General features: G+C 46.3%; 1 protein-coding gene across 2 annotated transcripts in view; it reads right to left on the reverse strand.

Annotated features, from left to right (window-relative positions):
• Nucleotides 1–17,471, reverse strand: part of Lifr (LIF receptor subunit alpha) — a 66,836-nt gene that overhangs the window by 38,366 nt on the left and 10,999 nt on the right. For both annotated transcript variants that reach the window (XM_075975938.1, XM_075975937.1), the window contains exons 2-3: nucleotides 3,519–3,679; nucleotides 396–510 (exon numbers count right to left, since the gene is read on the reverse strand). In XM_075975938.1, coding sequence (XP_075832053.1) covers nucleotides 396–510; nucleotides 3,519–3,657 — 254 coding nt within the window. In that variant the 5' untranslated portion in view covers nucleotides 3,658–3,679. The remainder of the gene's footprint in view (nucleotides 1–395; nucleotides 511–3,518; nucleotides 3,680–17,471) is intronic.

Consider the following 17,471-nt stretch of genomic DNA (forward strand, 5'->3'; position numbering starts at 1 on the left):
CGGCCCTGAGCTGCAGCATCCAGACCACTTCCCTGAGAGTCAACACCTGTGTGTGGAATCGCTGTCACTGTCGCGGGCATTTTCTGTGAGACACAGACTTCAATCTGACAGAGGCAGACACTGGTTTGGCTAGACCCGCAAGGCCCCCTGACCAGATCAGTACACTGTGGGCGGTATTCCACTTTTATACTGTGTACAACCGAAGAAACAAACCTGTGGCTAGAAGACGTTGTTTCCATCCAGGCTAATGTAAAACAGAATTTTTAAGAAAGAGAAGACCGAGTGAAAACCTCCTTTGGACGCCCCGGAACAAAACCACAAAACCGTCACACTCTACAGTAACCAAGAAGGATGCTCTGGATTATGGCTTCGGGCAAACTCCAGGGTTTCATTACCTGTCTCTAATGCAAACTTCTTTCACGGCTCCAGAGCTGAGCCCCGGGGGCTCTGTCCACGTGCAGTCCCACACCTGCATGTTGCTGGTCGTGCATTTCAGACTCTGAATTGCTCCTAAAGGAGGAAAAGCAGCACAGAGCACACATGAAGACCTCTCTGCAGCATCTGAGGGTCAGTGTCTCGGCGGCGAGACAAGTACTGGGGCCACAGAGGACCACCCTCTTCCACGAAGAAAGGACCCCACTCATAGGATGCTACTTTCTAGCTGTTTTTCTAACTCTGTTTTCGGTGGGTTTTAAAAATGAATATACTTCCCTGTCCTGTGGGAAGTCCAAGGAACCCCCACCTCCATCCAGGTCTAGTAAGTTGAGCATCCAACCTGCCTAGGCTCCCACAAAGCCAGTGCGTGCAGTAGGATCAGAAACCCATTGCCATTGTTCTTGAGTTCTCAGTAGTCCTCATTGTCCGCTATGTTCAGAGAGTCTGGTTTTATCCCAGGCTTTCCCACAGGACAGGGAACCCTGATTGCTTTTCGGGCTGGGGGGAGACTTAATTGGGGGAGGGGGAGGGAAATGGGAGGCGGCGGCGGGGAAGAGACAGAAATCTTTAATAAATAAATAAATAAAAATAAAATAAAATAAATGCCACACTCTCTGGTGGAGAGGAGCCCATGCAAAAAAAAAAATAAAAAAAATGGAAAAAAAATGAATATACTTTTAAATTTCTTAAGATTATAATTCGACTACATCACTAACCCTTTTCCTATCCACCCTCTAAACCTTCCCATGTATACTCCCCTTGTTCTTTCAAATTTATGTCCCTTATCTCTTCAATTCTTGCTAGTTGCTGTTACATATATTTGTATGCTACATATGTATGTTACATATATTTATATATATGTATGCATATATGTATGTGTGTGTGTGTGTGTATGTGTATGGTTTATTAAGACAGGGTTTCTCTGTCCTGGAAATTTCTCTCTAGACCAGGCTGTTCTCGATCCTCGATCTCACAGAGATCCACCTGCCTCTGCCTCCGAAGTGCTGGGATTAAAGGCGTGCGCCACCACCATCTGGCTATATATTCCTAAGTAATAAGTACAACCAGCTCAGTCCATGTAATGTTACCTTTACGTACGTTTTCAGGGCTGACCATTTGCTCTGGTTAGTCTCTTGGCACGCTCTTCCCCGGGTAAAGCTATTTCTCCCACTCTCATATGTCGGCAGGAACCAACAGCTCTCTAGTTGGACTTCAAACCCACTCAACAAAAGGAAAATCATGCCTGGAACTCTAGCCAACTACCTGGGGCTACTGAACCATGGATCATGTAGGACGACTGACAACAGCCACTTCACTAAACCAGCACAATCCTTAACTACACTCTAAACATGTGTCCTTAGGCTCACAGAGAAGCATAGTTAGTCCTTATCCCTCATCAGGGAAACCTCTCTTTCTAATAGTTGGAGACCATTACAGAAAACCGCAAATGATCACAATGAAGAGCGCTGTGAAACCCAGTGTTAATAGATACATTTACAAAGCAACTCCTACACCTAAGGCTCAGGGATTACTGCAGAAAAAGGGGTGGAAAGACTTTAAAATCAGAGGAACAGGGGTTCGCTGTGAGACTGTTTCTCCTAGAAATGTCAGAAGCTACAGCCATGAGTTCTCATCAACATAGCTGCTTAATCATGACACCAATAGGCATGCTAACATGGAAAAGCGACAGCCGTGAGGTTTCAGCCCTGGACAAAGAACTGCAGTCAACTAAGAAACTGTGTGTGCGTGCGCGTGCGTGTGCGTGTGTGTGTGTGTGTGAGGAGGGGTTGGGATGTGCTTTGTTTCTGAAATTAAAAGGTAACTAATAAAAGCCAAGTAGTAGAGCAGTAGTAGTGGGGTTAGATTACAAGCAAACTCTTCACTTCCAGAGAAAAGAATTATTCCAGAAAAGCTCTAGGTGTATACCACATCTACAAACCTGCCTAGCTGGGGCTGCTTCCCTGTTCGCACCAGACTGCCCCTCCACGGGAACCAACAATCAATCACTATTGTAAATTACATTCAAACACCACGAACTCACACAAGCCTATAGAAAATATTCCCTCATGTGTGGGCTTAACCAGTGCGAAAGAAACAGCTCAGAAGATGACAGTCCTAAGAGTCTGTATCCACAACCATACAATGACACTGTGTGATGGAATATATGGGCACGGGCATAGGAACCACAACAGTGAAAAGCCACCCTGGAATGGAGGCTGAAAAGAAAGGAAAGGGGCATAGAAGATGGGAAAGGGTAGGAAAAAAGGAGAAGTGGGGGAAAGGGAAGGATAGAAGGTGAGGGGGTAGATGGAAAGAGAAACACGAGAAAGGGGAGAGGAAAGCAAGGAAGAAGGAAAAACAGTATGAAAACTTATCTCATACGCTATAATGTCATGAAAATTACATTATCTTATATGTTACAGGCATGATACTCACTGCTGTCTCACATTATAAATTAACATAAAAATCAGAAACACCTTAGAAATGTGCACAGTAGTAACCAGCAGTTACCACAGTCACATTATTTACTTCGTAATCTTGGGGAAGAGATCTTTTTAATTATGTAAACATTATAAAAATAAAGTTGATGGGCAGAATAGTAGCATCCTTCACAGAAATGAGCCAAGCAGTATCTGCATAAACATTCCTAAAAAACGTTTTAAATAAGACACGAGAAACACACGAAAAGAGTTTCGACTCCGTTTAGAAAACTTCCTTCAGTGACAACACTTGGGATGACAGAGAGCTGCACTGCTGGCTGGGCGGGGCGGGAAGGGCTGGCTACCGGGACACAGTGGGCATTTTCTGTGCTCTGGATCGCAGCCAGATCTTGATGGTGCCTGGCTTAGCAACTGCACATTGTCAAAACTCAGAGAACTGTATCCTAAAGGAATGCATATCATTGTCTGAAAATTATGCATTATTATTTGTATAGGGTAAAAGAATATTTTGATCTGCCTTTGGTAAAGAGGCTTTTAAAAAGAAACTAAAAACACAGAGGAAAAAGACTGCAGAGAAACAGGACTAGTTTAGAGTGGAAAGTAAACCAGCTTGCTCATTTGCTGCAAGGCTTCCGTACTTACCCCTCTTCAGACTACTTGCTTGCACGGTCAGATGCAGAAGCGTGAGTGCCGACAGGAGCCACAGCAAGTTTGGAGTCATTCTCCTTCTCTGACTACCCACCATCCAGGATGGCTGCTTCCACCAGGAGTAAACACCCATGGTCTGTGCTGTGCCGTCAGTCCTAGGATGAGAGAGGAACACAGGGGCTGTCCAAATGGCTCAGATGACACACCTCCCTCAGGGTGCACAACACCAGAAGCTGTCAGGACATACAGTGAAGGGTACTGCGCTCTCCTGGGTGGAGAAGCCAAGCTGGGCTGCTCTGGCTCTCAGACATCAAAAGCAAGTACCTCAAAGCAGCATCTGCAAGCAGCTTTTGATGCAGCCCCACAACAGGGTAGGCTTCCCGTTCAAGATTACCTTGAACACACATGCATCTCCACACTTCACCCCAGCACTGCTAACAGAGGAAAGCTAACCAATGCACGGACTGATGTAAACACAGCTTAGGTTTGAGCTCTAGGTATCCCACTTTCTGTGCGGCCCCAAATATACTCAAAGGGACCCCAACCAACCTGTGCCTAGGCACCCCTCTGCAAAGCTGAGGTGCAAATGCATTTTCCTACTAAGTTCATTATGAGAAGCAAGGAATTATAAGCACATGCAAAGCAGCTGAAATGTGCAAAACTCATGGTCAAGCTATCTGTTTATTGTATTGTGTGGGGGGTGGGGGAGAGAGAAAACAAGAATGACTCCTAGTCTTAGTGGCTACCCAACGCATCCCTGGGTGCACGAAGAAGCAGGCAACCAGAGCAGAGGTACAAACTAAAGGACTCAAAGATCTGTTTTAGCAGAGCACTAGCGCTTCCACACCACGTGACAAACAGAAGCCTCCTCCCACAAAACAGAACCCTGTCCAGGGAGAGCCAGGGCGGCTCGCACAAACCTGGCTGATTCTACTGCTGGTTCACTGGAGCAGCTACGCTCCTTCCCATTTTCCGCTGGTTCACTGGAGCAGCTACGCTCCTTCCCATTTTCCAACAGACATATCTGACAGCCGACAAGACCCTCCACTGCACCGTCTGGTCAGACATAACAGTGCCCACCCAGCTTTACACTGCACAAAAAAACCAAGGACCTAAAACATATGAACAATGTCTAAAACGTTAAAGAGGCTCAGGAGAATGGGAGAACAAAAATTATTCCAGAAGAAACAAGGCCAACATGGAAAGCAGCAAAATTCTAAAGATTACCTTTTTCTTTACGACAAAATGGTATTCCATTACAAACACACACACACGCACACACACACACACACACACACACACACACACACACACACGCATTCAGGCACCCCAAGTTTTCATCACCAATTTATCTGTTGATGGACAACTAGGATGACTGCAATTTTTTGCTGCAGTGAATAAAAAAAACAGCAATATGATGCTACAAGTTCCTCTAAACTAGGGTACGGAGTTCCCTAACTGTGCAGAAGTTCACTGAGACTTCTGTAAGTTCTATAGACCTTGGTTCATTTCAGTGTGCGGTGCTTCTTATTTGCAACGTTTCTTCTTTTTTATTGGAAAGTTAACACAAAAGGAAAACCAAAAACGTCACAAAGTTTTCTGTGAGCAAAGGGGACAGCCATAAGAACAAGGAGGGCATGCCACGAATGCAGCAATCGGAAGCAAAAAAACAGTGCTAAAAAGGTATTAGACTGCCGGGCGGTGGTGGCGCACGCCTTTAATCCTAGCACTTGGGAGGCAGAGGCAGGCGGATCTCTGTGAGTTCGAGACCAGCCTGGTCTACAAGAGCTAGTTCCAGGACAGGCTCCAAAGCCACAGAGAAACCCTGTCTCGAAAAACAAAAACAAACAAACAAACAAACAAAAACAACAAAAGGTATTAGACTGACGCTATATTTTAAAAGATTTATTTTATTATTATCATTATTATTATTGTGCATGTGAGTGTGAGTGTGTGTGTGTTCCCACAGGCATGTGGCTGCCTGAGGATACCAGGAGAGGGTGTCAGTCCTCCAGGACCTACAACTGCACGACAGTTTTAAGCTACATGATAGTGGGTGCTGAGACAGGAACTCTGATCTTCCGCAAGAGCCATCAACACTCTTACCCCCACCCATATTAAAATAGCTAAAACACTGAGTAATCACGAAACAAAAATAGAAAATGCATGAGAGATGGAGACCTGCTAGAGAAAAGAGATTTAGCTTCTCGGTGACCAAAGCCCGCAAGAGAACACTTTTGTCACTGACAGCAAAAGAAACACTCTCTCCTTGGCTATAGCTAAACACTGTGAAAAACACACAGATCAATCTCAGACACCTTACATAATTATAACCCAAGCACATTCAAGGTACAAGCACAGGCTTCTAACCTGTTTGGCTATTTTCTAGGTGAGTGAACAAGTTGCCTGTCAACTCCAATGTCACCGAGCTCGCTTATTAGCATGAAAATGTATTCATGGAATGTCCACAACACCCGCTGCTGAGGTTACAGAATCACATAGCTGTGCCGGAATGGCTCAAATCAGCACAAACTATACCCGCCAAATGGCTCAACATATGTTAGGAGAATGCCTCACTACCAGCTTAGGGTTATTCTAGAAGGGAAACTCAGGTTGCACTGCCATGCCAGGAAGAAGGGATGAGAGGGGCTGGGAGGGGGTGGCCAAGGAAGGGCTCAGGACCAGGTGCTGCCAGACAGGGACTCTAATCTTGGCTCCATTACTAATTAGCAGTGTGACTGAGGGCAAATCACTTAATCCCTCTGGCTTCAGCTTCCACCTATATAGCCCAGAGGCAAGTGCTGTTTACCGGCCCCAGCAGACTCTGAAGGCTCAGCGGCAATGCTCCTTTCCCGCCAACAGGAGCAAGCAGTGCTGAAGGGTGGGTAGCTGGCTGGCACAGACCTAGCCCAGGGGAAGCCACCTCCTGTGGACTCCTGTGCCTCAGGACGAGGTGATCCAGCAGAGAGGAACCAGCGTGGCATCAACAAGGCCTGCCCAACTTAAAACAGGCAGGGTGATAAAGAAGGCTTCCTTCGTCTTCACACTCACTTAGAACACTGGGATCAAGTTGTGTGGACACCATCACAAGATGCTAACAACACACTCAACTTCCCTTCCAACCCAGACTTACAAGGATCAGAATTATAGCATGCCTAGAACCTTCCAGTGCTTTCCCAGATAAAAATGATGTGAAGAAACATCTCTCTCCTCACTTCTGCCAGAAGCAACCACTATTAGAATTTACTTTGTGACCTGTGTGGTACCCCACCCCCATCCCACCCCCACCCCTATTAAGAGAAGAACAAATTCTTACAGTATTTCAGGAGCTAATTTGCAAAGTTCAGAGTGCTAGTTCTGACAGCTACCTCTTGAAGCAGCCATAGGGTTACTGCAAGTATTTGCTGGTCAAAGCAGACGGCATATGGGCAGGCAGGTGGGAACTGCAGTCTCCAGGTAGCTTAAAGGAAGCAGCTGGGAGGCATGGTGTGCTAAATTCATTAGATTTTCAAGATAGGATAGGAATCTGGGATTTCTTATGAAATACTAGAAGTTTTGAAGATAGGCAACTGATTCCTATTTCTGGAGAATTCTAGATACCTATGAATAATATAATTATCTTAAAAGATTTTAAAATGTTCTTACACCCTTCTGTTTAAGACAAGTCATTGTATCGACATGGAAAGAAGAAAGTCTGTATTGCCCTTACTGCACAGTCCTTAAAGTGACCCAAGCCTCAAGCTCCCTCCCAGGAATATAGTGGGTCTGTATGCACATCTAGTCTGCCTTGCTTTGCCCTTCACACTGCGGATTCTGGCTCCAGGTTCGTGAGGTTTTGGACTCACTGCTGAGGCTAATGAGAAAAACGAACAGAGAAAAGGAAAGCGTAAGCCAGCAGCTATGGTCCTAATAGACTTGGTTTAGTTGGTTTGTTTCTCCTGTTTTTATCTGGGAGGCGGCGGGGGGGGGAGGGGGAGAGGAAGCAGTGTGCCTGGAGTGCATGCCCATACCTTGCTGGCATCGTGTGTGCAGTGGGCCTGTAGGCCCTTGACCCTGGTACTGCGGGAAGCATTTAGAACACCTGCTCAGTCCCAGCCAGGGAGTCTCCTGCCCAGAAGCATCTTCTACCTCCACCACAGTGAGATACTCCCTTGTGGATGACAGGAGAAAGTACCCTGAGCTTGGACTCACAGGAAGGCAGAAAGGAGCACTAGCCAGTCACAGCGGTCACAAGGCACCCAAGCGGGGGTGAGGGGGTGTGGGGTGGGGGTGGGGGTGGCTGCCCTCCTGCTCTAGTACTCTCTATGCAGAGACTCGGCTCTGTGGAGCTCATGGAGTGAGTCTGTACATACACCCTGCCCTGTTACCACAGGGACAGGACAGGACAGCCTCCAGGTGTATGCTCAGGTGACAGCGTGCAGGAGACACCTGGACATGTTTCCAGAAAGACTGGTGGCAACACACATCGAACTTCTCAGCACTGAAAATTAAAAGAACACTTTTTAAAATACAAATGATTGCTTTCAGACTTCATTTAGAAAGACTGAACTATTGACTGTGGATATAGAAAGCACCGTCACTGGGCGGTGATGGCTCACGCCTTTAATCCCAGCACTCAGGAGGCAGAGGCAGGCAGATCTCTGGGAGTTCGAGGCCAGCCTGGTCTACAAGAGCTAGTTCCGGGACGGGCACCAAAGCTACAGAGAAACCCTGTCTCGAAAAACCAAAAAAAAAAAAAAAAAAAAAAAAAAAAAAAGCACCGTCAATAGCCTCCAAAGGTCCATCTTCCATGACGTGTTCTTTGGAGGGTTCTGAAGAACAAAGTTTGCAAAAATGGGGCAGGGAGAGTGAGCGAGGGGAAACGGAGAAGTAGAGATGAGGAGAAGGGTGCTGAGGAAAACATGACTCAAAACTACACTCCATGCCCAGCGTGGATCTCATGCTAGGCTTCACCAGAACTAAACTCTCGAGCCAATGGACCTCTTGTTCTTCGCTGAATTCCCTCTGCATTCTCCTCGTGCCATTTTTACAAAACTCCTGGCAGGAAGAGTGACGTATTCATTGTCACGACTGAGTCCCTGCAAAAAGGGTAGCCCCTGTGTTTCCATAGTCACACCCCTGTCAAAGAGGTACAATGTCCGGCCCATAAGCATAATGACAGGCCCACAGGCTGTTCTTATCCTTAGGCCATATTATATCCCAAGTGTTGCCCACACACAGGGAGCGACATTAGAGGCGTGGTTCCCACACCTTACACCAGGACACCCCAGGCACCAAAGTCAACTAACAGGGCTATCGGTGCCTGCCTACCAACTCTAAGAATCTCAGCCTGACACTATTCCGTTTCCACATTCTTTTTCCTTTTGAATTGACACGCATGACTTCTCCAATCTGTTACTGAAGTTCTAGGTCATAAATACCTACTAAGTGGGTTTTGACCTAGCAATTTTGAATTGTAAGGTAACTTCTGACTAGGTCATTGTGAAAACATTAATAAAATACTCCAGGCATGAGAGTACTTAGGGAGTCCATTGTATCAGACTTTAATCAGCATCCTGCAGGCAGGACAACAATATTGAAATTTAACTTTTGCTATGTTATAAAAAACATCCACCATGGTGAATGAATGTAGAATATTCCCCCCCAAGAACATGCTAGCCTATGATTTAAACAGAATATTTTTTTATTTCTTGTCTTACTTTATCTCAGTTGCCTAAGAACAATTTTTAGTACATGTCTTCAAGATTTTTATTTCTCAAGATCTTCCATGCCAAGTTGGCCATTTTTCATTCCACTGAGGCCCTTCTGTTAATTCAAAAGCGTCAACTCCAGAATACCAAAACAAGAATGCGCTCAAAACTCCTTTGAAGGCTTCTCAGGACCTCCACACACAGCTGGGTTCATGTGATGAACAAGACCCTTCTAGATGCTTGGCTATAGGCCTCTCCCACACCACAGTAGCTCCCTAAATATCCAACGGCTCAGTGCCTCCCCACAACCATGGCCCCTATGGGCATCCCTTGCAGTATCTTCTATGATGTTCCCTATTCTTCCTGCCTTTCAGGGATGGATGCTCTCTCCCCCTCAAGAGCAATGTCTGTTCACTCATCACTCATGTCGGCAAGGCTCTAGGAGTGACTCAATAAGTAATAATTAACTAGTAAACAATGAACTTTCGTTTATTACAGGAGTGAGATGTTCTATTACTAAACTCCCAGGGCTGGGAAGACAGCTCAGTCAGTAAAGTACATGTCAGGCAAGCACGAGGACCTGAGTTCAACTCCTGACATCCCCTTAAAAGCTGAGCACGACGAGGCATTCTTATGCTCTCATTGCTGGGGGTGGAGGGTGGCAAATACACTAAGGCGCCTGGGGCTTGCTGCCTGGCCAGTCAGCTTAGCCTCATCTGTGAGCCTCAGGTCCCAGTGAGAGACAGACACTGTTTCAAAAAGCAAGGAGGCCAGGATGGCCCTAGAGGAGTAAAACCAGAGGTTGACCTCTGGCCTCCATATGCATACCCATGTGTGTGCACCTACACACATTAACAAACAATTAAAGAAACAAGCGAATAAATAACCCAAAGAACATCCTACCTACAAGTGATGTGACTGTGTAAGAAAGCTTGAGAAAGGCTCACATTCAAAACAACCAAGAGCAGAGCAGTTCCTTAGAACAGGTCCAGTCCTCCTCATCCAACCTGCTAGAACCTGCTAGGACCAGAAGTGCTTGAGAGTCTGGACTGTTCTTTCTTTTGCACCTTGGTACTTGCATAAGTACAATGAATTACCTCAAAGAAGGGAGCCCAAACCCAAACCTCCTTTACACTTTATACAGTCCACGCACTGGATAGTCTCAAAGTCATTTTGTACAATGGTTTTGGTAACCTGTGTTTTGACTGTGGACTGTCAGGTGCAGAATCCCCCACAGGCGACATCAAGGTGACATTTTCAGCTACCCCATCAGTACCACAAATGCCAAGAGCAGGTGTTAAATCCGCCCCTTCCCTTGCTGGCTCCTGACACCAGCAGGGAGCGCTCCTCCTCAGCTTGCTTGGTGATGCTGGCTCTTCGCACTCTTTTTCCCTCACTGGGTATTATCCACTCTTGTGGCTTCAACCACCACTCATACGCTAATGACTTCCAAATCTGTTTCACAGAATTGGCCCCTGCCCAGCTACAGACTAACCATTTACCAGACAAGTGTGCGCTTATCTACACAAAATCCACTCAAGTAGGCTCCCAAGAAATGTGAAAAAAATACTTGGATGCTTCATATGCACTTGGATGCCTTGGAGTCCTCAAAACTCCAAAGGAAACACAAGGAAACTCACTTTCCCCCCAGGCATGTTCCCTCAGGCCACGGGCCAATTCAGGATCGCTCAAGACAGTCACTCTTGACTTCTTCTTCGTCCTTCCCATCTAATCACCAATTTTACTCCCCAACACCCCTTATTTTCCCCATCCTCAATTCCTCGAATTTCCTTGGCCACGACCCCCACCACTTCTAGCATAGGTGACTTAATTCATCTTTTAATTCATTTCATGTCTCCAACTAGGACCTTTCTCGTGAGATGAAGGGCTTTGCCCAGAAGCTGCAGCTCCCACTCTCCCCTCCATCCCCTTCCCTCCTCCATCTCCTTCTCTCCATTCCATCCCCCCTCCTCCCCCTTCTCTCCAGCCCTTTCTTTCCAGCTCCAGAGAAAACAGCAGGAGGTTGGCCCACCCACAGGACTGATACTATAGCCAAAGTTACAATGTAATGTCCACACCACAATCTCCTCCACCCTCTCTTTTGTAGGGTCATGGATGCTTCTTGGTTCTGAAGCTAACCCCACAATCTCCTCCACCCTCTCTTTTGTAGGGTCATGGATGCTTCTTGGTTCTGAAGCTAACCCTCTTATCTCAAGCAAAGCACTACCTGTAATTTAATATTCATTTTTCATGTTTTTCACAAAATATAGAGATAATATTCTCCCTCTTTCTACTTTCTTTCCTATTGATTTTTAAACTCCTTGAACAGACCATTGCCTTATGACCCTTTTACATCTAAGAGCACTTTCTATTCAAGACTTATTTAACAACTGGACCAAATGTATTCAAACGAAGTTCTTAGTAAGGACTTAGGTATCTCAACTGTTCCCCCACGGCTCCTTTACATGCCAGAGAGTGAGGTAAACACATACATTTAGAAACAAAATGACAACCTTAGCTCAAATTGCTGTTAGTTTCTTTTCTAAATACAGAGATTAAACCCACTCATAAAGGGCTGCAGGAATTCTGGGAGGAAAATGCTATTACGCAATCATTCTGTGCATTTCCGATGCTGATTCTGGCTATCTCTGCCAGGCAAAGAGGAACTCTGAGTTTGCAGACAGCATGAACTGTATGTACATTATTCAGGGGCAGGCACTTTTCTAAGTTCTTTAAATTCCCTATTGGGTTTAATTCTCATGACAGCTCTATGAAGTGTCACTTTCCTCCCTAGTTAGAGTAAGACACCCAGGTACAGGGAGGCCCCACAGCTAAGAGGCAGGGCTGGGAAATCTCAGCTCGGGAACACCACACCAAACTGTGAAATCCACAAGGGCCGAAGTCCAGGGCTCCAGCACCTACTGTCACTAAAATGGTGGCAGCAGGGACAAGACCAAAGACAAAGCTGGACGGTTAGGTCTTAGCTCTCGAATGGCGGGCCTCTGACTCAAGGTTGTCCTTACTTTACGTGCCCCCGGAACAAAGAACAAAGGAAGCAAACACAACCCTACAGGGGCTGTCCTCTTATGGCACCTTGTCAGTTACCTCGAGCACCCAGCAGCGGCAGACCGTGCTCTCCTTCCACCTTGTTGAGTTAATGCTATACAAGGGGACTCGTCACCTGCTGCTGCGAGCACGTGATAATCACACCCTGATTCGAAAGTCTGTGCCAAGGGGATGAAATGGAAAAATCTGTCTTAGCGGTCCCCTTCCGACTCTGAGCATACTTTTGATTAGTTGAGCTCCTCTCTGAGCAGGTGCAAAGGCGAACACACCCAGAAACCAGACAGCCAAAGTGGCTGTGAGTAGCCAATGTAGTGCGGCAGGGGTGAGCTGCAGCCCGCAGCCTGCACCTCGGTCTGCTTCCCACCAGAGATGCACGGGGCGTCCTATAGCTATGGAGCTTCCAGTGTTTCAAAATCTGAACCTCTGCCTTGTCTCACACAGACTCAGAAGGAAGAGGGATGAAGAGCTGCTGTCCACAGCATAGGCACCTTCACCTACGGACACTGGAGGCCTATCCAGGCTTTCCCCATTCTTGATTAGAGGAAGGGCTTTGCTACTTAAAAGAAAAAAAAGTGAAATCTCCTTATTTCTAAATGCCATTTAGGGGGAAAATACCGCAACACAATTCGAGCCAAACAAAACACACTTCCAGGCCAAAACACTTCGTAGGGAGACAGCTAAAAGCCTGCCTGAAAATGAAATGGCAAAAAAAAAAAAAAACCTCTCATCTTAAAATGTAATTGTTCTAATATTTGTATTTCAAATGCACAGATACTGTCCTAAATGTGTCTTAATGTTTTAGTACTTTTCTAGTCAAGAATCTGAAATCTTTTACCCCCAAAGAACTCTGTTTTCCTTTTATTCTCAGACCTCAAAATCCTAGGCATCAGCTTAAACTACGAATGCTTTTCAAAAGAACAAGAGGGCAGGGAAGGGGAGAAGAAGGAAGGGGAAGAGGAAAAGGAGGAGGAAGGGAGAAGGGGAGGAGGGCTTGCTCCACCTTAAATGTAAGAGTGGAATAGAAAAAAAAAACCCAAAGATTTAGAAGCAATTGGTATTTGGCAGAAATCCTTCAATGAGGGTCATTTTGTCAAGAAGCAGATTGCATAACTGTTTGTGACCAAAGAGGTGACGGTGACAAGAAGCCTGAAGGCAGGGCCGGTTTATTCTGGCTCCTGGTTTGAGTGTCAGACCAGCAAGGTGGGGAACTCATGATGGCAGGAACAGGAGGCTGCTGGTCACATTCTGTCGCTAATCAACATAAAGCTGAAATTCTCCTATTCTCCTTTTGCTTCATCCAACTTGAACGAAAACCAGTGCATAGTGCTGCATCACTCCCTTCACAGCGAGTCTGCCCTGTCACTTAAACTTCTCTGGAAACAGACACAGGCACGCGCGCGTGCGCGCACACACACACACACAGAGGCGTGCACGCACGCACCCCTGAGGTTTGCTTTCTAGGTGATTGTACAGTCCATCGAGTTGAGGATCTGGATTAAGCACTGGAGTGGCAGGGATCTACACCCCAGGCATCCATAGGCCTGATATTGATCATGAGTTTGACTACATGCACAAAGTATTGAGAAAGTATTGATCTGGAAGAGAGACTGGGTCACAGTGGCCAGCTGTACCCCTGACCTGACAAACTCTTGAACTAGGAGACCAAGAGGCAGGAAAAGACATAAGGTCTCTTAGGTGAATGAGATCTTCCCTAAGGTCCCAAGGGTGTTTGAGAACCAGACAACTACTCTCAATAAACAGAGCTAAAGACTCCCTTTACCAGCTGACCAGCTTACTTGGAGGGCTAGTTAATGATGCCAAGCAGGACAGAAGGGATAAACAACTGTGACAGATTTCTGTGTGTGTGTGTGACATCTTTCATGAATGTGCTGGATAAAAGAAGCCCGCCATTAAGGCTATGGAAGGAAAACAATGTGTAGAAGAGCAAATCCAGCACATGTGGTAAGGAAGATGCCAAAAAAACCCAGTAAGTTAACTCAACAGAACACATGTAACACCGGCAATTTCAGGGTACAAATGAACACGACAACGGTGGTAACGCATGGGACACGAACAGATACAGGTTAGGGAGGAAACTGTAACAGTCCTGTCCTCCAGGGGTATTAAAATTGGAAGATTCTCTTTTAGTCTAAAGAATAATTACAGATAAAATGCACAAATTATTACCCAAATTATTACACTGTTACTTTGGCAGCCATATTACAATGTGGGCCTGTGTCCTTTATATGAAGCTCCTTGAGACCAGACATAGGGAATAGCCTGTCCCTGTGGAGTTCAACAAAAACCTTACTCTTAAATGTTCTAATTCATCTCTTCACTCCCTATGTAATCCATCCTAAGGATCGTGGGTAAGTAAGCCCCGAGAATCTCCAATCACATGCCGAATGGTTCCCCACTACTCCAGTCTCATTTTAAGGACAACATAATTACTGTCTCCTTTGCTGTCACACTGGTACTGGAGAAATAAGAAATGCCCAGGCTCAGGCTTGCTGAGGCCCTCTCAGCCCTCATTTGCTGCAAGATCCCAGGCAAGTCCCCCAGGACACACAGTCAGTCTTCCCTGGCCCTGAGGAAGTCCCAGTCGGAGCATGGCACAAGTTCTTTGCCATTTCCTACCAGCTTCACTCCCTGAACCCCAGGTTTCTTCCACCCCTTCCTCTATGGCCCATGACTCAAGTCCAACAAACACACAGGACTCTGCCTTCCTCTGTCACTGCTCCACCGGGGACATCCTTCCCAGATCTCCTTTTCTATCACTTGTCCATCAGATCCCAGCTCATGTTCCCTGAATCCAACCCTCCGGTGCTCCTGCAGCTTAGTACATACGCCTGCTACAGTCGACAGAAATAGCTCACGAAACCATCTTACTCAGCAAACTGGATACGTTGATGTTTCCCTTAAGGAAAATGTCACGCAACAAATATGACAGTTTTGATATACAAGAACACAGAAATGGGCAAAACATAAAAAGATACTAAATCAGAAGTAAGAACGCACAATTTAAACACTAAGAGACGTTAATGGACAATAACTTGTGCATATGATGTGCGATGCAGCCCCATGATGGTTTAGACAGTGTTAGTGAGAATGAGGCCGGCCACCACGGGGCGAATGAGGAGAGGCTGAAACCCAGCTCCATTTCTGACAGCCTCTCTTTCCCCCACAGAGCTTGGGGGCAGGGGGATGTCTCTCATGTGTTACTCAATGAGGAAACAAAAGGGTCAAGAGTCTCATGATCTGTAAAGAGCAAAGTCAGAAATGGAACCAGGCTTGTGACCGTGACTCCAAGGTCTGAATTCTGAGTCACGTTATGATGCAACTTTACTTGAAAGCCTTTGACTTGACGATGATGATGGCGGTGATGGTGGTTGTGGTAAGAATGACAAATCATTCTGATAAATCTGATAGGCATTTATTGATCGTTCACTATTTGCTCAGTTCAGTGCCAGGTGTGGTGGCACACGCCTTTAGTTCTAGCAGTTGGGAGGCAAAGGAAGGAGGCAGGAGAATCTCTGTGACTTTGAGGCCAGTTTTGCCTATATGGTGAATTCTAGGATATTCAGGACTACACAGACAAACACTGTCTCGAAACACAAAAATAACAACAAAACAACAGCAACAGCAAATCTAGCCATTTCTAGAAACTTTTCTGCAAGGGATATTGGACAAAATGGCAAAGATGTTCCCTGTGCACCTGCACTGTCTATGAGAAGACCAGAGTGCCCATCACGTGGAGACACGGAAGGTCCCACCCCTGTCAGCATTCTGGCCACCTCTTGCAGCACTCTTACCAGTTTTTTAAGAACGCATGCTAGTTTAAGTAAAACCTGAAAGCATTGCTTTTTAAATTGTTCTGACTTTTCTCTAGATGTCTGCAGAGCTCCCGCCTGCCCTCTCTCCAGAAACACAACTTGTTTCTTGCCAGTCTCAGTTTGAGCTCACGCCCCACACAGATGCTTGAGTCACAGTCCCCCAACTTGTTCTCCCCTAGTCTTACCACTATCAAAAAAATGGTACAGACACTTTCGAAAAGCGACTTGCAGAAACCACAGGCCAGGCGTGGTGGTCCCTGCCTATCATCTCAGCCCCTGGGAGACTGAGGCAGGAGGCAGTTCAGCCAAGACTATACAACAAGATCCTGCCTCAGCCTTCCCCAAAACAAAGCAAAGGAAAGTGCCCTAGCACTTCTTGATCCACCCCTTCCTGCATGGGAGCCTCCACCTCCTCTGCCCACCAGCCTGGTAGCTACAGCCTCATTCATTTTGCAACCAAACACTGCCCACTCTGCTCACTGCTAGTCCCGGTTTCAGCCATGCAAGCCTCTTGCTTGCACTGTTATCCGTCTCGGAGGCAGCCATCTCGCACACTCCATCCTTGCTCCTCACACACTCATTCTGCACAGAGCAGCCATGGTCACCATCCAAAAATAGCCATCAGAACTGTCACTGTGGATTTAAAACTGGGGCCAAGTCTTATAAACACACTCCACTTTCTCTCCCATGACCCTGGCAGGCTCCGTTCCCCTTCCACACACGCCTCTTTCCTTTCAGTCACCATGGCCTCCCTCCTTCTGTTCCTCATGTGCAACCAGGCCCAGTCCCCCTCAAGAACATGCATATGTTACTCCTGCTGCACGGAACCTCTTTCCATGGACCTATAGAGTATAGGTTCTATGTATTGCTCAGGTCTGACTTGGCATTCACTTGCTCAGCAAGCCCTCTGGCATAGTCTAGGGAAAGAAATGGCCCCTAGTGACCTCCCACAAGTCCTGCCGCCCACCCACACAGTCCTCACCTTTCACCATTGAGCCCTTAGAGTACCCATTGGTATCTCGGCATGTTCTGGTTCTCCCCAAGCGACAGGCACATGTCACCGAGTGAGAGAGGCCCAGCTCACTTCCTTAGTGCTAAAACCCCCAGGAGTTATAAAAACTCTCCAACACACAAAAAGGTATGGAGGAAATATGTCAAATAAGCCGAACAAATGACTTTGTAAATGTAACATTATGTATAATTATGCATCATGGAAGACGATTAATTTAATCTACATTTTAAGTCATATTACAAAAGAACGTGGGGAGGAAAGGGTTTACATCACTCACAGTTCCATATAATGGTTTTATCATCAAAAGCATTCAGGACAGGAACTCACCCAAGGCAGGAAGCTGGAG

Source organism: Microtus pennsylvanicus, chromosome 6, assembly GCF_037038515.1.
Source record: "Microtus pennsylvanicus isolate mMicPen1 chromosome 6, mMicPen1.hap1, whole genome shotgun sequence".
In the NCBI taxonomy this organism is placed as follows: Eukaryota; Metazoa; Chordata; class Mammalia; order Rodentia; family Cricetidae; genus Microtus; species Microtus pennsylvanicus.